Source organism: Paramormyrops kingsleyae, chromosome 25 (assembly GCF_048594095.1).
Source record: "Paramormyrops kingsleyae isolate MSU_618 chromosome 25, PKINGS_0.4, whole genome shotgun sequence".
In the NCBI taxonomy this organism is placed as follows: Eukaryota; Metazoa; Chordata; class Actinopteri; order Osteoglossiformes; family Mormyridae; genus Paramormyrops; species Paramormyrops kingsleyae.
The window spans coordinates 17,952,428-17,973,766 of record NC_132821.1 but is presented as its reverse complement, the minus strand read 5'-3'; the positions used below and the strand labels follow the sequence as shown (position 1 = coordinate 17,973,766).

Sequence of the window (21,339 nt, the reverse complement as noted above, 5' to 3'; positions counted from 1 at the left end):
TGAATTGGCCGATTACCGAGGTACAATGTAACATATGAAATGCACAGTATGTAGCATGTAAGGCACCAGTGAATTTAGAGTTTTATACGTGAAAAACATGGGCGTAATTTCCAGGGGGGTTAGGGGGGTCATGACCCCCCCAATAATCAGATCCAGCCAATATAACCCCCCCCCAATAATCATGTTTCCCCTGTAATGGGTGGAGACCTCGACCCCCAGCCCCCCCCCCCAATGTTCCAGCCAAAGTTACGCCCTTGGTGAAAAACATCTGGTAACATGGCATTTTGAGCAATTTATTTGAATAACAAGCCTTATTTTCAACTGGGATTTCGGGGTCTTATTCATCTTCGGCCAGGCAAATGTGAAATGCATAGTACATAGCAGTTACACCTCGGTTAGGAAACACTGAAATTAGCCTGGTCACAATTGGTTTGCTACCTGACAGCAGTTGGCCTGCAACAAGGGGTGTGGTTTACCGGAACTAGGTTTGAAATCTCCTACATGCAAAGCTGTTGTGTTGCGTCCTGTAGTCACAGCCACGTTATAAAAACTCTCTGTTAGACCTGCATTGCACTGAGTGAATCTGCAAGCAAGACCAGCTGCATTTGGCTGCATTGCTGTCAGGGCAGTGGTGCATATTGCAGTGTTGCCAACTTAGGTCTGCTGGCTGGTGTGAGATTTTCAGGTCAGGATGAGTCTGCACACATGTATGGTACAGTTTTATTACCCTGTAAATAGTCTGTAGGGTTTGCAAACTACCACAACAGTTTTGACGTAGCTAATTTTAGGTTTATAATGGAATGATATACATTTGCCATAATATTTCTTCCGTGAGCATGAGAGTCAGAAAGCGTGAGTGTGACGACAGCTGCTAACCCTGAGGCTGAGATCACGCAGCTATTAAAATGCACCAGTACATCAGGCCAAAAGGATTCCTTCAGCCTAGACTGCATGGATCATCTCATTTGAGCACCCAAACACCTTCTACAGACCTGTAACTATATACTATGAAAACAGCAACAAATAAGGTTATTTATAAGCTTAAAGAAGAGAAGCCTTCCTGGTAACAGAATTCAGAACTGAATTGATTTAGAAGTAGGACATTGACAATAGGAAATGGAGTTGAAAACCTCAAACACTGAAAAAGACACCGACTAGGATTGCTCAGTAATGCCTTTATATATTTATTCAGCAAGTTGCTGGCACGTACACATATGTCAGGCTTAAAAATTATTGATTCAGAGGTTTCAAATCCTTGGTCAGATCTAAGATCGGCACAATAGAAAGCTTGGTTGTGAGTTTTTTCTTCTTAGTTTCTGTTTTAGGACAGTTTACGCTTAATTCATATTAAATGGACATACAGTGCAGATATGTGCTAAGCAGCTCAAAGAAATGTGCTGTAGATGCAGTCTGGAAGTACAGTCACAAAGAAAACTCGGCCAGTGAGGCCTTCAGTATTCTCCCTGATATTTTCCTTATATTTTGAGCTTCTCTGATGTAAAATTAATTCAGAGTAAAATAGAATTTTAGTCTCTAATTTTCAATTTGGAAAATTTAATTTTGATTTTGTAGAGCAGATCCACCTTATCACTTTGGGAGAGTAAGCCAGATCAAGTATTTGATTTTATGTGAAGCTCACATAATACTAATGCAAATATCAAGGAAGAAAAACAACCCAAAAATTCAGCAGTGAGCGATTTATGAGAACAAATTATAAAAAAAACAAAAAAAAAACAAAACATAATAGACTAAGACCAGGGGGTGCAGGTCAATATCCTCTTGGTAGAATTCAAACTCAATGTAGGTCTGCTACTGTCTTGCTTCTTAAAAATACAGTTTGAATAAAGTTCAAATCCACTGCTGACCTTGACTATAATTTGACCTACCATTACAAACAATTGGTTAAATGTTTGTGCCACTGTTAAGGTAGTGTCAAAACTGCTCTAATTCTGTGAGTTTGGATCTACCAAAAGGACATTGTACACCAACTTAGCTTTTACATCATGGCTGACACAGTGCTTCCGCTCACTTTCCCTTTGTTATGTTGCATCCTCCTTGTTCGTAATTAGCATTCAGAGTGTGTGGAGAAGAAGGGGGAGTTTGTGATGGACCTCTTGTTTGCAACAAGGGCATGTCTGACTTCAGGGGGGTGTACTTCTAGGTGAGAGCTGGCAGGGAAGTGAAGTTTAGCCGGATCTCCTCACCTTCCAGAAGTTTCCTTCAAAGAGAGGGGGCATTCAATGCAAAATGATATCAACAATGTGCTATAAAGATACAAGCCATATATGCAGAAGACATTTTGGGTCATTGTATGAAGTCTTTCATCTTGCAGAAATAGAAATTGAGGCAAATTTTCCCATGACCAAATGCTGACCATAGCTTTGTGGAACAGTATTCTCTAAATTGAATATTTGCCTAGACATTCTGCTCCTTGCTACAATAAACTACAATTCTTGAACTCTTCATTGTACCTCATCGTCATTTAGACCTCCTTGTTTACAGGCTGTCTCAGGAACCTCACTATAATGGGGTTTAGGTTTGACTGATGGGATGGTTCAATAGAGTCTGGGGACAAGACTCTCACCTGGAAGCAGTTTATAATAATGCTTAACATATCAGTTTTCTGTGGATGGAGAGAGAGTGGTCAGGGTTGCAAGAAGTGGTGAAAGCTCACTAGAGAAACTATGCTCTGTCCTTATGTTTTTTTGTCTTGTTTTTTTTCCATGTCTGTTGCCCCAAGCTTGAGCCAAAATGGCAGTTTTAGGTCTCCAAATCAATGAACTTGCTAACAGTAAAGCAATAAAATCCCCTATTCCATCTGACCGTTATCCCATGGGAAACAAACTTTTTCCAAACATATTATCACACTTGACACACTAATTAGTTAAGACATGTGTTCCATTTCCATCAGACCCCCCTAGTAAAGGCTAAGCCCCCCATTTTCATAAATCTTTTCTGATGCTTCTGGTCTAGATTATGTTCAATGTCCTTAATATACAGTCTTGGGTCTGAATTGTCAAATCTAGAAATTTAACACATGTGCAGTGTCCAATAGTATTAGTAATAGGCAGAGGTGGATATTTCAAGTCCAGACAGAAAAAATCCAAGCCAAGATTTTGTTTCAACAAACCAGTTGAGTATAAAGTGTCACAGTGACAGATTACTCATCTGATTGTTTGGATCAAAATCTTGGTCTGGATTTTTACTTTTTAGACCTGAAATGCCCACCTCGAGTACGAGGGCCATGGTTAAAAAAGTGAGAGAAAAAAACAATGTTGATGCTGTTTGTGTTGATGAATAAAAGCAGTTTTATTCAGTGCAGGAGACAAAGATGTGCAACTAGAAATGAATACTGACAAAATCTGATTTCTCTGCCAGATAAGGGAAGTAGCATTATTTAGCTAGAAATGCAGATTTTCTGCTATTCCATTTGAATCATGCCAGATCCACGAGGAACTGGAGCTTACCTGTACGCAGCAATCTCGATGTCCAGGGCCATCTTTACGTTCAGGAGCTCTTGGTATTCCCTCAGATATCGGGCCATCTCCTGCTTGGCATCTGCTATGTCCTTCTCCAGCTCATTAATGCGTCCCTAAAAACAGCAGCAAAGCAAAAACACAGGCTGAAAACGGGGTGACCGATTTCCTCCCCCCTGTATAAATCTGCATGCTGGTTTTGTAGGCACACCAGCAAAGCCACTCTGGCTGTCTCCGCTAAAAGCTAAAGTGTGGAGTTACGCTCCAGGAAGCAGAGTGACAGGAGGCCATGACTCTGTGCGAGCTGCACACATGAGCATGACGTGTGTCAGCAGAGAGGCACAGAGCCCTTGCTGCAGCATGTATGTATCATTAATTTTCTGCTCTCTCAGCAGTCACCCCATCCACCTAACTGCATACTATATATTCACATCCTGATCTGTTGCCGCAGCTACGTTAAAATGTGCACAGATTGTGTAGCACTCTGTCGCTCACCTTACACAGAGTTACTCTTCTAAATATTCCCATTTATTTTAGCTCTTTTATTCATTCATTTGCAAACAACTTAAGCAGGGAAACTGTACTGCACTTATTTTGGGTTATGTCATTTTTCAAGGTCATATTTTTGTTACTGTATAGCCATGTTTTCTCATCTTCTCCCTGTTTAAACAGAGGGGCTTTAAATGAAGCGTCTTTTAAGTTTGTTTGATAAGCAGGTCATTAACTCCATTCCCCCTAGTAACCTATGTAAACATCAGTCTGTTTCCCCAGCTGTTTGGCTACAACCCCTTTGGTGCTGTACCTGGTATTTGGTCACCTCCTTGCCCTGCTTCTCCTCCATGTCCTCCAGCTGCTTATTCATGGACTCGATGATGTTACGCAGGGCGTCGATCTCCGAGGATCGGGACTGGAGTAGGCGCCTGTACTCAGAGGTCTCCTCCCGGATGGAACGGACCACCTCGTTGTTCTTGCTTGCCATCTCGGCGACGCTGGCGAACTTGGTGTGGTACCAGTCCTCGGCGGCCTGCATGTTCTTGTTGGCTAGCTTCTCATACTGAGCGCGGATCTCCCGCAGGGCGGCGGAGAGGTCCGGCTTGGCCACCTCCATGTCCACCGTCACGCTGGCCGCCCGGATCTGCGCAGTCAGCTCGGCGTGCTCTTCGGAGAACACCTTCTTCAGGAAGGCTATCTCCTCGGCCAGCGAAAGCACGCTGGCCTCCATGTCGCAGTTGGCCAGCACCGCACGGCCGGCCTCCTCCCGCACCCGCTGGAGGGTGTCCTCGGCGTCCATGCGCAGCTTCACCTCCTCCTCGTACCGCTCCTTCAGCTGGCTGTGGACATCCTGCAGGTGATCGTGCTCCGCTTCCATCTGCATCTTCTCATTGCTCTCAGCATCCAGCAGGGCACGGAGGCCCCGCACCTCCTGCTCGTAGAGGAGATGCAGGCGGGAGGGATCGCTCTGCCGCTGCCTCAGGGTCTCTAACTCCACCAGCAGCACCTTGTTCTGCTGCTCCAGGTGGTGGACCTTCTCGATGTAGGTGGCGAAGCGGTCATTCAGTCCCACCAGCTGCTCCTTCTCCGTGGCCCGGAGGCCCAGCAGCTCGGCGTTGAGAGTGCTGACCTGGGCCAGGTCCATCCGCTCCGCCGGGTCCACCAGCGAAGAAGAAGTGAGTCGCGCGGATCTCTTGGTGGAGGAGAGGGAACGGTGGGTTGAGTATAGGGAGGAAGAAATGGAAGACTTCCCAGCTCGGGACCCCCGGTAGTCGTCCCAGGGGCGGCGGGAGATGTAGGAATCGTAGCTCATTTTTTTGTCTTTTTAAATTTTTTATGGATTTTCTGTTTGTAAGTAAATCTTAAGTCCCCCTTGTTCTGCACACCCTCAGTGAGCAAGCCTTTGCACTGCACCAGTTCAGAAATGCTGCAGTGCCTGTCCTTTATACTAGTGGGCTGTGCCCCTCCCACCTGCAGCCCCCACCCGCAGTGATGCAGCAAGAAGCCGGAGCTGTCAGCATCGGCCCAGCCAATAGCGAGGTGATGCAGTGAGCTAACAGAGACGCTGCTCCAGCCCGCCTGCCCGGCACACTGTAGAGGCTAAGCATTTTTTCTCTTTATCTCTACCTCTGCGTCTAACAGCCGTCACTGAGACCGTGGACGTTAGCACAGATGCTGCTACCCTGCTATATGTCTGCTGGGATTTGAACAATTATTATCTCCACCTTTGCTACATAATTTCCATGTTTCAGCATACAGTGTTTATACAAGCTTTTTTTGTTTTGTTTTGCAGGAATGCTCAGTTATAACTGAATGGTGGATATTATATTATTTAAATGTTTAATGAAACTGTTGCATTACATAGTGATGCCAGTGGCTGAATATTTTGCACATTCCTACATCTGTTTTGCTATTGCTATGCTAATATTAGCATGATAAGCTGATGCTGTAGTGCAAGGTCAGACAATGTTATGCTGTGTGTCCACCAGTAGCCTTTTTGTGGCCTGCACCATACTGAGGAGAATTCAACCTTGGGGCATGATTTTAGCAGCTTTTGCTCTGCATTCTGATTTATATTCATTTCCATTTATAGGCTCTAAATTTTAGCAAAAGATATTTTCTGGTAGCATAGGCTATATGTTTAGAATGGCCCAGGACAATTTCCTTTCATGCTTAATTCCTCCATTTCTGGCAAATGCATGTTTTCATACATAGAAATAGCTTTTTGTACTTGCTGTTCTAAACATGCCTGGTGGATTTTTAATGATAATCTGTGTGGGTGAAACATAATTATAAAGTAAATGATGAAATATATGTGCCAAATACAAAATCAAAACTGCAAAGATGAGCAGCTAGCTTGCAATGTTAGGATTTCAGGGTTATAATAAAATCATTAGCTAGAAATTCACTTATGGAATTTACTAATGGTCTGCATTTTAACTGTATCAAAGATTCTTTGATGGGGATGTCAGTATTAGGCATTATGACCCCTTCAGTGTTCAGTGAGAATAAATATATCAGTAGTGAAATATAAAAAATAATAAAATGTAACCAGGATCGGCTTTCTAGGAAAGATCAACTACAGAGAAAAACAAGATGCGGCCCACAGTTCATGAATTTAGTGAAAAATTTACCCTAATTAGGCACCAGCTATGTGGGACTCGGCAGACTGGGAGGACTGTATCACAGTAGTGTAAGTGAAGGGTGAGCTATTAGGACTCTCCTTATGTTTAGAGGTTCTGTAGTCTTTTTAAATTGACTCACTAACTCTGCAAACGACCAAGTTGATATTTTGCATTGTCAGCATTGCATTGCATCATTCCATACCGTGATACATATACAGTGCAACAGGTATTGTAAAAATACTTAAAATGTTAATTTTTTAACCTTTATTTTTCTAGCAAGTCACTAACAACAATTTCTTATTTACAACAGCTCAATTTACATATGTGGAGTACACAAATCTTTGTGCAACCATTCTTCTGTGCCTTTTTTGCTGTTTTCCCGCAGTTATTACATATTTTGCTACCTATGATAAATTCATGAGTCAGTGCAACACCCCTAAATGCATGCAGGGGGTGGGATGAGGTTTTTGTGGTTAATGACAATAGTGACAGCTTGTTTGTTTGATACACGAGTTTCTGTTTGAGCTGGAGAATACTGACATTGTAACATTAAGACATTATGTATGCATAATAAATGGCTATATGCAATGCAGTTGTAGTAATCTGAAGGAACCTACATTTTTTTCCTTAAATGTTGCCTGTAGCCCTAAAGGGCAAGAAAATGTGATGAAGTCTGAATGAGGGCCCTTCTAGAGGAGAGAATGTGATGCAGTGCCCTATAAGGTGCCCTTACACTGATCTAAGCGACCCTGGAAAGGGGTGCCATTATGAAGTGCCCTTTATGTCACCCCTATGTGATGAAGTGTCCCAAAGGGTGCCCTTTCCAATAGAGGAAATGCAGTGCTAATGGATGCCCCTCCAGTGGATAAAATGTAATGCAGTGCTGTATACAGTGTCTGCCCATGTGTAAGTATTGTTTTAATGGATGCCCCTCCAGTGGATAAAATGTAATGAAGTGCTGTATAGGGTATCTACGCATGTGTGAACATTGTCCTAATGGATGCCCCTCCAGTGGATAAAATGTAATGCAGTGCTGTATAGGGTATCTACCCATGTGTGAGCATTGTCCTAATGCAGGGTTCTTCAACTCTGGACCTCGATTTCAAATTCAGGCCGTGTTTTCAGTTCTCCCAGGTAGTTGTTTAATAATTACTGATTCTGATTGGTCAGAGGCTTCACACTTGACTGACAGGTAAAGGAAGGTTGGAAAACCAGCAGTGCTCAGACCTCGAGGACTGTGAGTTGAATAACCCTGTCCTAATGGATGCCCCTCTAGTGGATAAAATGTAATGCAGTGCTGTATAGGGTATCTACCCATGTGTGAGCATTGTCCTAATGGATGCCCCTCCACTGGAGAAGAAGACGTGGTGCAGTGCCTCACAAGGTGCCTTTACAATTGACGAATTTCTGGTGGAAAAAATCTTATGAAATGAGAAAAATGTTCTTTACATTTCTTGACAATCTGCCTCTGCTTTACCATGTCAAATCTTTGGACAGGCATGAGAAATTTCAGTGTTGCCCTGTCTGTCAGGAATGTTTGCCAATTTTATGACGTGGAGGAAGAAAATGTCATAATCAAACTCAAGGTTTTCTGCTCTTTTTTATGACAGCTGTGCTGAGGTGCCTCAAAGACAATGATGTGAACACAGTTTTCTTCCATCTAATCAAACTCCACAAAAATATGTAACCTTAAATGGAACAATCATTGCCAAGTTGAAGCTGATTAAAGCCCAGCTGAGAAAGAGATGAGGAAGGAAGTGTCTCTGATCTTCTGCTGTCCATGGAGAGGGATACACTGACTGACCACAGGAAGATCATCGACATCTATACAAGCATGGCTAAAAGAGAATTCCTCTCTGATTCCACTCCCTACAATCTCCTTTCTCAACTAAGCTACCAAGTACGTGTGTGTGCATATACATTTGTAAAACAACCATTTATAATGTCCCCTGTATGTCTATACATCAGAGTTTTTTAAAGGTTAATTGATCTCTGTGTTGTTTTTATTACAGTACTATAGTTGTACTTCATATGGCTCAACAAATAAAATCTTAATCAGAGATGAGGAATGTTACACCAGATACAGCGTGTCACCATTCAGTTCAATTCAGTTGCACATCACGCAATAGGTGCACATTTTTATCTACCCCTGCCCTTCAAACAGCCTGAGTTCACCACTGTATATAGACATGTGTATAGGTGTGCTTTAAACATTGTCACACACACGCTGGCACAGAGCGGGGAAACAGGCACAGGAGTCCAGAGGTTCAGGGGAACGAGGGATTTATTTGGGGAGAACACACTCGGGAACACGGAGCAACAAGGAGGACTGACGTTAATTACCGGACTGGGGAGACATTCACAGAAACTCACTTAAATACACCACAGCAATTAACATAACTAGAAACAGCTGATAACAAAGAGGATTCCACATGAGGTAAACGATGGGGCGTGGCACACAGGAGGATCAGAACAGTCAGGGCATGACACATAAATAGTATACACTCACCTAAAGGATTATTAGGAACACCATACTAATACGGTGTTTGACCCCCTTTTGCCTTCAGAGCTGCCTTAATTCTATGTGGCATTGATTCAACAAGGTGCTGAAAGCATTCTTTAGAAATGTTGGCCCATATTGATAGGATAGCATCTTGCAGTTGATGGAGATTTGTGGGATGCACATCCAGGGCACGAAGCTCCCGTTCCACCACATCCCAAAGATGCTCTATTTGGTTGAGATCTGGTGACTGTGGGGGCCATTTTAGTACAGTGAACTCATTGTCATGTTCAAGAAACGGATTTGAAATGATTCGAGCTTTGTGACATGGTGCATTATCCTGCTGGAAGTAGCCATCAGAGGATGGGTACATGGTGGTCATAAAGGGATGGACATGGTCAGAAACAATGCTCAGGTAGGCCGTGGCATTTAAACGATGCCCAATTGGCACTAAGGGGCCTAAAGTGTGCCAAGAAAACATCCCCCACACCATTACACCACCACCACAGTGGTAACAAGGCATGATGGATCATTCTGTTTACGCCAAATTCTGACTCTACCATTTGAATGTCTCAACAGAAATCGAGACTCATCAGACCAGGCAACATTTTTCCAGTCTTCAACTGTCCAATTTTGGTGAGCTCGTGCAAATTGTAGCCTCTTTTTCCTATTTATGGTGGAGATGAGTGGTACCCGGTGGGGTCTTCTGCTGTTGTAGCCCATCCGCCTCAAGGTTGTGCGTGTTGTGGCTTCACAAATGCTTTGCTGCATACCTCGGTTGTAACGAGTGGTTATTTCAGTCAAAGTTGCTCTTCTATCAGCTTGAATCAGTCGGCCCATTCTCCTCTGACCTCTAGCATCAACAAGGCATTTTCGCCCACAGGACTGCCGCATACTGGATGTTTTTCCCTTTGCACACCATTCTTTATAAACCCTAGAAATGGTTGTGCGTGAAAATCCCAGTAACTGAGCAGATTGTGAAATACTCAGACCAGCCCGTCTGGCACCAACAACCATGCCACGCTCAAAATTGCTTAAATCACCTTTCTTTCCCATTCTGACATTCAGTTTGGAGTTCAGGAGATTGTATTGACCAGGACCACACCCCTAAATGCATTGAAGCAACTGCCATGTGATTGGTTGATTAGATAATTGCATTAATGCACACCTTCTCCAACCTCCCAGGACTCGTTCCCGTAACACTGGAGATAGGGCCTTTTCCAGTGCTGCCCCACGGCTGTGGAATGCCCTTCCTCTACATCTGAGGGCTCCACAGACTGTTACATGTTTAAAAAAAAACCTGAAAACATTTCTTTTTAACCAATGTTTTTAATGACAGTGTTGTGCCCTAGTGTAAGGAGCACTATTTTGTGTTTGTGTTTTTTTCCCTAAATTGGTTTTGTTCTGGCAGCACCCTGAACAGCTATGTGGGTCCAGGGTAGCTTTGCCTTAGGCGATCGATTGGCCGGCTCCATGACAACGAGCTGGCGGGGCGGGACTTGGGACTTTTAAAGATGGCAGCCACCATCGTTTGGGGGCTCGCTTGGGAAAGACGTGTTCCGCAATGTAGCAGGAAGACTAGACCTTTGGGATTCCTGGTAAGGTGGTTTTGCTGCTCGCTGCAAAGACGACGACAACGAACCGGAGGCGAGTGGATCACGGGCCTCGCGGTGAGGGCGCAGAGGCCCCCGGCTATTAAGTTTGTTATTTATGTCTTAATTTTGTACACTATTTATTGAATGAGGGTGTTTATTCTTTTTTTCCTCCTTGTCTGGTGATGTGCCTCTTGTAGTGTCCCCCCCCCCCCCATCCCATAGTGAAATCTTAGGTGTACTGTGCTTGCACAGAGGGTGTAGTGCTGAGTGTAAAGTACTAATTGCTGTGTATATTGGAGTGTAGTGCTGTGGTTTAAACAAGGTTGCTGTGTCGATCACTGGTGTGTTGGGAGGGGGGGGTCCAAACCAGGGAGGACTGCATCCGGGCTGAGAAGCAATACCTTTGCGTATTCAATAAATGTGCTTGTAACAAACCTCACTACTACCTGTGATTGTTTCTTCTCTGTTGACCGTGCTCCAGGAGATCCAAAGGGGGTTAAAACAAACTTAAGAGTAAAACCAAAATAAATAGCTGTTGGGGTCTTTTACCCCAGGCCACCACACAGCTAAATTGGCGTAGTCGGCAGGATCTCTTCGGGCACGGCAATGGAGGGGAATCAAGTAGTGGGGGTAAGTTCTTCTGGGTGCTTCCCCTGGTTTCTGGGAGGTTCTTGGGTTGCCAAGTTTGATGGGTCAGTAAAGGAAAAATTTAAAGAGTGGAGGCGGACCATCGAAGTAGGCATCCGGGCCCAGACCCTCACAACCGTACAGCAGGTCGACTTTTTGTTGAGTGCCCTAGAGGGTGATGCTAAGAGGGAGGTCGAGCTTTTATCTAGCGACCAGAAGGACACCGCTGTAAAGGTTTTAGATTTTCTGGAGGGACTTTATGGGGAAGATACTGGGCTGGCTCGGTTGAGGGCTGATTTTTTCACATGTCAGCAGCAGCCTGGGGAGAGGGTGGGGTCGTTCATTCTCCGTCTTCGAGAATGTTATTACAGGTGGCGACAGAAAGAGCCTGCAAGAGAGGGAGAAGATGATGACATCGCTCTCCGGAGCCAACTGGTGGCTGGGCTCCAGAGCGGCCCCACCAAGAAAGAACTGTTGAGGCTAATTCGGCGGGTGAGTCGGTTAACGTTTCCTGAAGCATGTAAAGAGGCCAGAGAAGTGGAGGAGGAAAATGACGGCATGGACAGGGCAGAGGGCGTAGAGACACGCCACACGACGGCGCCCCCATCAGCGACCATCTCCGAGCCAGCCCAGCGGTCCCCTATGGACGTGGAGGCGCTGCGGCGGTCGGTGAGGGAGGAAGTACGGCAGGAGCTGGGTGAGCAAATACGGGGGCTGCGTGAGGTGTTACTGGCTGAGCTGCGAGCAGCGTCCCGAGAATCTGAACGTCCCGCCAGTTCCACGTCACCACCACCACCTCGGCGTCGGAGTTCGAGACCCACGAGGCCTGGAGGCCCTCGGTGGGATGAACAGGGGTGGCCGATCTGTCTTCAGTGTGGTAAACCAGGCCACATGATGAGGGAATGCCCCCAACGAGACTCAACGGTGGCCAGCAGTCGAGGGGTTCAGCCTGAGGTTCAGCCAGGGCCAGTGGTGGATGCCCTACGGGAGGCGATAGTAGGGGACAGCCCTGTTCTCGAGGTGTCGGTTGCTGGGAGGCCGGTCCCGTGTATTTTGGATACGGGCTCGCAGGTCACTCTTTTTAGTCACGGCCTGTTCACACGCTGCGTTGGGGGTGCCAGAGTCAAGGATGCGGTGGATATCCCCTGGTTGACTCTGAAGGCGGTGAATGGGCTGTCCCTCCCGTATGTGGGCTACGCGGTGGTGGACTTCACGGTCGCTGGGGTGGAGGTCCCCCAGCGGGGAGTGGTGATCGTGGAGGATCAGCACCTGCCGGCCCCATACGGGATTTTAGGTATGAATGTCATTAGACATTGTTGGGAGGTGCTGCAGGCACAGGGTGGTTCCCAAGTGTCTTTATTTCGGACTGCCCTCCCTAAGAGTGACCGGCGGGCATGGGATCAGGCCTTCTCGGTGTGCCGGCGCCTCGAGGCGGTGGTCCAACGGGTGCCGGAGCAAGTGGCTCGCCTGAAGATGGAAAAACCTAAAGTGTTGCGACCAGCCACAGAGGAGGTGTTATGGGCGAATGTGCCCCGTGGCTGGTTGAGAGATGGTGAGCAGGTGCTGGTGGAGGATTATAGAGGGGGTCAACAGGAGTGGTGTGTGGGCCGGGCTGTGGCCTGCGTAAAGGAAGGAAAAGTACCACTTCGAGTGTGTAATTTACATGCCTATCCAGTTGAGCTTCCACCACGACGCCCCCTAGCACGAGTCGTCCGAATTGACCCCGACAGTGTGCAGCCCCCGCGAGAACTGGTGATCCGCCCCCCAAGGGAAGGAGTGGTGGAAGTGGAAGTACGGCCTGTGACGGGAGCTCTTCCAGAGCAGTTGAGTAGGTTGGTAGAAAGGGGGGAGGGGCTGACTCTGGAGGAGGAGCGTCAGTTGCAGGAGCTGCTGGAGAGATGGCGAGGAGTGTTTGCCCGTGATGAGGAGGATCACGGACGGACCGACATGGTGTACCACCACATCCCCACGGGGACGGCTGTCCCGATCAGGGAGCGTTATCGGCCGGTTCCCCCGAGCCTATACCCTGAGTTGAGGGAGCTGTTGAAGTCCATGCTGGAGGGAGGAGTGGTAAGGGAGAGTTCAAGCCCGTGGGCAGCCCCGGTGGTCTTAGTCAGGAAGAAAGACGGTTCCTGGAGGTTTTGCGTTGATTATAGGAAACTGAATGCTGTGACACATAAAGATGCGTATCCCCTCCCCCGCATTGAAGAATCCCTCACCGGGCTGAAAAAGGCTGCATGGTATTCCACTCTGGATCTGGCTAGTGGCTACTGGCAGGTGGAAGTGCATCCCGATGATAAGGAGAAAACTGCTTTCGTTACCCCTCTCGGGCTCTACCAATTTGAGCGGATGCCAATCGGGTTGTGTAATGCACCAGCTACCTTCCAGCGATTGATGCAGCGATGTTTAGGTGAGAAGGTCCATGACTACCTGCTTATCTACTTGGACGACGTGATCGTGTACTCTGGTGATTTCAGGTCCCATCTCCAACATCTTGAGAATGTGTTCCAGCGACTGGAGGCCCATGGATTGAAACTGCAACCGGAAAAGTGCCGGTTGTTCCAGCGGGCGGTATGCTATCTGGGCCATGTGGTGAGTCAGGAGGGGGTGACAACCGACCCGGAGAAGACTGAAGTGGTTCGAAGTTGGCCCCCACCCCTGACTGTGAGAGATGTAAGGTCATTCCTGGGCTTTGTTGGCTATTACCGACGGTTTATCCCAGGGTTTGCAAAGAAGGCGATGGTTCTTTATGGGCTGCTTCGGGGAGTAGGGGCAGCCTCCCGGCAGAAGGTAGTATGGACGGGGGACTGCCAACAAGCATTCGAGGACCTGAAGTGCGCCCTGGTTGAAGCTCCGGTGTTGGCATACGCCGACTATACCTTGCCGTTCCGCTTGTACACCGATGCAAGCCTCCAGGGGTTAGGCGCGGTGCTCACCCAATTGCAAGGGGGTCAGGAGCGGGTGATTGCGTACGCGAGTCGGAGTTTGCACGACACTGAGAAGAACGACCAGAATTATAGTGCGTTCAAATTAGAGTTGCTAGCATTGAAGTGGGCTGTGGTTGAAAAATTTAAAGATTATCTGTGGGGAGCCAGATTTGATGTGTATACGGACCACCGCCCTCTCCTGCATCTTAAGACAGCCAAGTTGGGGGCTGTGGAGCAACGCTGGGCCAGCCAGTTGGCCTCTTTTGAGTTTGAAATGCGCCACAAGCCAGGACGGGAGCACCAAAATGCCGATGCCTTGTCCCGACGACCTGGGGCTGTGAGGGTGGCGCAAGTTGGAACGAACGAGGAGTGGGCAGAGCAGCAAGGTCAAGACCCTGATGTGGCCCAGATACGTGAGTGGGTGGTGTCCGGGGCCCAACCCACGCTGGATGAAAGACGAGCCTTATCCAGAACAGGTAGATGCTTATGGGAAGAGCGGGATGACCTGCAAGTGGCCCAGGGGGTGCTCCAACATCGACTATGGCTGGGGGGTGAAGAGCGGTGGAGAATGGTGGTCCCCAAGAATGAGCGGAAGCCAGTGTGGCAAGAGTACCACAAGGCCTTGGGGCACATACGTGGACGACGAATGACGGGGGCCCTCAAGGAACGCGTCTATTGGCCAGGGCTACGAGGAGATGTTGAGCAGTGGCAGAAGGAGTGCAGCGAGTGCCTGGTGGGTTGTCCTGGGAGGGGTGAGTCTCTACCCCTTGGGACTGTTCCAACTACATATCCCTGGGAGATCCTCGCTGTGGACTTTCTGTCACTGGGCCGGGCCGGGGACCCATATCCGTATCTATTAACCGCTGTTGACTTGTTTTCCAGCTTTGCCTTCGCCGTGCCCACTCGAGACCAGACTGCAGAAACCGCAGCCAGAGTAATTTGGGAGGAGGTTATTCGGAGGTATGGGTGCCCTGAGCGTTTATTGTCAGATCAAGGACCAGCGTTTGAGTCCCAAGTTCTTCGAGAGCTGTGCAACACGTACGGATGTACTAAAGTGAGGACAACCCCGTATCGCCCCCAAGGAAGTGGGGCGTGCGAACGCTGGAATCAGACTATACTCCGGCTGTTGAACAAGCTGCCTGCCGTCGAGCATAGCCGTTGGCGAGTGCACTTACCCGAGTTGGTTCAAGTTCACAATTGCACCCCTCACAGTAGCACCGGCCTGTCTCCATTTTGGGTCTTGTTTGGGCGACAGCCCCGCCTGCCAATAGATCAACAGTGGGGAGTAAGTGCCTTGGAGGCCGGAGGGCATGCGAGTGGATGGGTGCGGCAACATCGTCAACGTCTGTGGCAAGCTCGTGACCTGGTTGAACAAGGGAGGCAGCGGTGGCGGGCTGGTGGTAAGGTAGCCCCGTTTTGGCAACCCAGCCCATGGGTGGTGGTGGGGCAGCGGGGCCCTGCGACCCCAGTGTTTCAGATCAGGCCAGAGGGCAAGGAAGGCCCTATTAGGACGATTCATCGCCGACACTTACGACCATGCCCTGTGGGCTTGAGAGCAATGGCCTCGGAGACGGGGAATGAACGCCAGGGGGCTAGTGTTGGTCCTCAGGCTGTCCCGTCTTTCCCCCTGGGTTGGCCTGGTAGGTGGGTGAGTTTACCAACATCCAGGATTGAGCAGGGGAACGCACCAGCGGCAGGGGTTGGTGGGGAGGTCACGGAGCAGGAGAACCTCCCTGTGGCAGGGGCCGGGGAGGGCAACACTGAGTGTGAGGAGGATGTGGAGACGGATGGGTTACCACGCCGATCCTTACGGGCCAACTTAGGGGTGAAGCCGGCCCGGTATCGGGATTAGTGCTCGGGACGAGCAGCCATTTTGTGGGGGGGAGTGTTGTGCCCTAGTGTAAGGAGCACTATTTTGTGTTTGTGTTTTTTTCCCTAAATTGGTTTTGTTCTGGCAGCACCCTGAACAGCTATGTGGGTCCAGGGTAGCTTTGCCTTAGGCGATCGATTGGCCGGCTCCATGACAACGAGCTGGCGGGGCGGGACTTGGGACTTTTAAAGATGGCAGCCACCATCGTTTGGGGGCTCGCTTGGGAAAGACGTGTTCCGCAATGTAGCAGGAAGACTAGACCTTTGGGATTCCTGGTAAGGTGGTTTTGCTGCTCGCTGCAAAGACGACGATGACGAACCGGAGGCGAGTGGATCACGGCGCGGTGGTCCAAGTCCCGAAGGGAAAGCGGTGTTGGCGGCAGGAGCAGCAGCCACGGGATCTTCTCTCTTCCTCCGGTGTGTGCAGGTTTGGGATTGCAGCAGTGAATGAAAGCACCGGGGCTGCTTGGAGCATCACCGAGAGAGAGACGGGGAGTGGGACCAGCTTGGCGATCTGAGCAGCTAACGGACTGGATGGAGAGAGAGCGCAACCCAGACCCACTGAGATCCCTAAGCCGGCATGAAGGGAAGTGGCTTTTACCCCAGGCCACCACAACTACTTAACTAAATGTTTTTTTTTTTTTTCCTCTTTTATCGTTGTTTTTATTGTGATATTCTCTCACTGTCTGTATGCACTTTGAGATCTTCTTTGTGCATTATAAATTAAATTTATTATTATTATTATTATTAATGAGAAATTGAACAGGTGTTCCTAATAATTCTTTAGGTGAGTGTATATCATATACATATACACCGATCACATAACATTAAAACCAGTAACAGGTGAAGTGAATAACATTAATTACCTCGTCACAATAGCAACCGGGCAAAAAAATAGGCAAATAAAGAATCAGTTTCAGAAGTTGTTGTGTTGGAAGCAAGAGAATCGGGTAAGCGTAAGGATCTCAGTGACTTTGACAAGGGCCAAACTGTGATGGCTAGAGTATCTCCGAAATGGCAAGTCCTGTGGGGAGTTCCCAGAATGCAGTGGTCAGTACCTACCAAAAGCGGTCTAAGGAAGGCCGACCAATGCAGTGAGGGGGTCATGGGCGTCCAAGGCTCATTGATGCGTATGGGGAGCAAAGGCTGGCCTGCCTGGTCTGATCCCACAGGAGAGCTACTGTAGCTCAAATTGCTGAAAAAGTTATACTAGTTATGATACAAAGGTGTCAGAACACACCGTGTTTCGCAGTTTGCTGTGTATGGGGCTGCGTAGCCGCGGACCAGTCAGAGTATCCATGCTGACCCCTATCCACCACTGAAAGTGCCCACAATGGGCACATGAGCGTCAGAACTGACCCATGGAGCAATGGAAGAAGATGGCCCGGTCTGATGAGTTACATCTTCTATGACATCATGTGGACGGCCGGGTGCATCATGTACTTGGGGAAGAATGCAGATATTACACGTACCACCTACCTAAACATTGTTGCAGACCAAGTACAACCCTCCGTGGCAGCGGTATTCCTTGATGGCAGTGGCCTATTGCAGCAGGATAATGTACCCTGCCGCACTGCAAAAATTGTTCCTGAATGGTCTGAGAATCCCCTGTGAGCGTGAATGGGATAGGCGGTTTCAGGAAATGGATGGATGGATATATGCGTGTGAATGTATATATATATCTCGATTTTTTTAAAACAGTTTGTCCCTATATGTGTGTGTATGTGCTGCAGAACACTCTCCGCTCACTATGGCTGCTTCTCTGACCCTTTGGCAAGGTGATGCAGGCATTTGTCTTCTTTGCCCAACCCCACTGTGGCCCCTGTGTAACAGAATCCTTCTTGTCACTGCACGCATGATAGATTTTCGTTTTTTAATTCATCATCATCATCATCATCATCTACCACTTGTCCAGGGTTCGGGTCGCAGGGGCAGCAGCTTCAGGAGAGGCACCCAGACCTCCCTCTCCCCAGCTACCTCTACCAGCTCCTCGGGGGGGACACCGAGGCGTTCCCAGGCCAGCCGAGAGATATAATCCCTCCAGCGAGTCCTGGGTCTGCCCCAGGGGCCTCCTCCCTGTAGGACATGCACGGAAAACCTCTCCGGGTAGCCGCCCAGGAGGCATCCGCACCAGATGTCCAAACCACCTCAACTGGCTCCTTTCGACGTGAAGAAGCAGCGGTTCTACTCTGAGGCACTCCCAGATATCTGAACTTCTCACCCTATCCCTAAGGGAGAGCCCAGACACCCTGCGGAGAAACCTCATTTCGGCCGCTTGTATTCGCGATCTTGTTCTTTCGGTCATTACCCGTAGCTCATGTCCATAGGTGAGGGTAGGGACAAAGATGGACCAATAGATCGAGAGCTTGGCTTTTTGGCTCAGTTCTTTCTTAGCCACGACGGACCGGTTAAGCGCCTGTAGAACTGTAGACGCCGCTCCGATTCGTCTATCCAGCTCCCGATCTCGCCTACCCTCACTCGTGAACAAGACCCTGAGATACTTAAACTCCTCCACTTGAGGCAGTACGTCTTCCCCAACCAGAAGAGGGCAAACCACCCGTTTCCGGCTGAGAACCATGGTCTCGGACTTGGAGGTTCTAATCCTCATCCCTGCCGCTTCGCACTCGGCTGCGAACTGCCCCAGTGCATGCTGGAGATCCCCAGCAGATGAAGCCAACAGGACGACATCGCAAAAAGCAGTGAGGCAATCCTGAGGCCACCAAACTGGACACCCTCAACACCCTGGCTGCGCCTAGAAATCCTGTCCATAAATATTATAAACAGGACCGATGACAAAGGGCAGCCCTGGCGGAGCCCAACCCGCACCGGGAACACGTCCGACTTATTACCGGCAATGCGGACCAAGCTTCTCCTCCGTTCGTACAGGAACAATAGCCCACAATAGCGGACCCCGGACCCCATACTCCTGAAGCACCCCCCACAGAGCACCTCGGGGAACCCGGTCGTAAGCCTTTTCCAAATCCACAAAACACATGTAGACCGGATAGGCAAACTCCCAGGCCCCCTCCAGTACCCTTGCAAGGGTATAAAGCTGGTCCAGTGTTCCACGGCCAGGACGAAAACCGCATTGTTCCTCCTGAATTCGAGATTCGACTATCGATCTCACCCTCCTCTCCAGTACCCCGGAATAGACTTTCCCAGGGAGGCTGAGAAGTGTGATCCCCCTGTAGTTGGAATACACCCTCCGGTCCCCTTTCTTAAATAAGGGGACCACCACCCCGGTCTGCCAATCCAGCGGCACCGTCCCTGACCTCCACGCACTGTTGAGAAGGCGTGTCAGCCACGACAGCCCCACAACATCCAGAGCCTTCAGGTACTCCAGGCGGATCTCGTCCACCCCCGGGGCCCGGCCGCCACGGAGCTCTTTAACCACCCTGGCCACCTCAGCCCCAGTGATGGGCAAGCCCCCCCCAGCACCCTCGGGCTCTGTGCCCTCAGATGTCTCAAAGGCAGTGTGCGTAGATGTATCTGAGGCAGGGTTGAGGAGGTCCTCAAAGTATTCTTTCCACCTCCGGATGATGTCCCCAGGTGAGGTCAACAGCCCCCCCCCCCCCCCACTATAAATAGTAGGAACCAGGAGCTGCTTCCCCTTCCTGATACTCCGGATGGTTTGCCAGAACCTTTTTGAGGCCGACCGAAAGTCACTTTCCATGGTCTCACCGAACGCCCAGGTTTTTGCTTCTGCGACCGCCCGAGCTGCGTTCCGCCTGGCCCGCCGGTACCCGTCAGCTGCCTCCGGAGACCCCCGGGCTAATAATTCCCGGTAAGCCTCCTTCTTCAGCTTCACGGCCCCCCTCACCTCTGGTGTCCACCATCGGGTACGGGGGTTACCGCCACGACTGGCACCGACCACCCTGCAGCCACAGCTCCGTACGGCCGCTTCCACAATGGAGGTCCGGAACAGTGTCCATTCAGACTCAATGTCCCCGACCTCCCCCGGCATGCAGTCGGAATTCTGCCGGAGGCACGAGTTAAAGCTCGAGCGAACAGGAGCCTCTGCCAGACGTTCCCAGCAGACCCTCACTATGCGCTTGGGCCTACCAGGTCTGACCGGCTTCCTCCCCCGCCACCTGAGCCAACCCATCACCAGGTGGTGATCAGTTGACAGCTCTGCCCCTCTCTTTACCCGAGTGTCCAAGACGGAAGGCCGCAGATCAGATGATATGATTATAAAATCGATCATCGACCTGTAGCCCCGGGCATGTTCATACCATGTCCACTTATGGACACCCTTATGCTCGAACATGGTGTTCGTTATGGACAAAGCATGCATTGCACAGAAGTCCAATAACAGAACACCACTCGGATTCAGATCAGGGAGGCCGTTCCTCCCAATCACCCCCTTCCAGGTCGCACTGTCATTGCCCACGTGAGCGTTGAAGTCCCCCAGCAAAACGATGGAATCCCCCCGCGGCACGCCAAATAGCATACAGCTAAGGGAATCCAAGAAGGCCGGGTACTCCGAACTGACATTCGGCGCATAAGCGCAGATGACAGTCAGAGACCTATCCCCGACCCGAAGGCGCAGAGAGACAGCCCTCTCGTTCACCGGGGTAAACTCCATTGTTAATGCACCGAGCTGTGGGGCCACCAATAGCCCCACCCCAGCCCGGCGTCGCTCACCCGCCGCAACTCCAGAGTAAAAGAGCGTCCAGCCCCTCTGCAGGAGATTGGTTCCAGAACCCAAGCTATGTGTTGAGGTGAGCCCGACTATATCTAGTCGATACCTCTCAACCTCACGCACAAGCTCAGGCTCCTTCCCCACCAGAGAGGTGACATTCCATGTCCCGAAAGCCAGTTTTGTCAGCCGGGGATCGGACTGCCAGGGTCTCCCTTGGCCGCCACCCGATCCACAATGCACCGAACCCCTGACATTCCCCTTGCGGGTGGTGGGCCCACCTGGGGACAGTCCCGCGTGCCTCTTTCGGGCTGTGCCCGGCCGGGCCCCACGGGCCAAGGCCCGGCCACCAGGCGCTCGCCAACGGGCCCCTCCCCCAGGCCTGGCTCCAGGGTGGGGCCCCGGTGACCCTAGTCCGGGCGAGGGAAACGGGACTTTGATTTTATAATTTTTCATGGGGTTCTTTTGGATTGCTCTTTGTCTGGCCCCTCCCCTGGGACCTTTTTGCCTTGGGAGACCCTACCAGGGGCTATTGCCCCCGACAACATAGCCCCCAGGTTCACGGAGGCACGCAAACCCCTCCACCACGA

At 49.6% G+C, this 21,339-nt stretch overlaps 1 protein-coding gene across 1 annotated transcript; it reads right to left on the bottom strand.

Annotated features, from left to right (window-relative positions):
• Nucleotides 1-1,160: 1,160 nt before the first annotated feature.
• On the bottom strand, nt 1,161-5,406 carry neff2 (neuronal intermediate filament family member 2). The gene is made up of 3 exons (XM_023815466.2): nt 4,279-5,406; nt 3,468-3,592; nt 1,161-2,218 (listed from the first exon to the last, which is right to left on the bottom strand). The coding sequence occupies exons 1-3, from the start codon at nt 5,278-5,280 to the stop codon at nt 2,158-2,160; spliced, it is 1,188 nt and encodes a 395-aa protein (XP_023671234.1). The 5' UTR covers nt 5,281-5,406; the 3' UTR covers nt 1,161-2,157.
• Nucleotides 5,407-21,339: the final 15,933 nt, after the last annotated feature.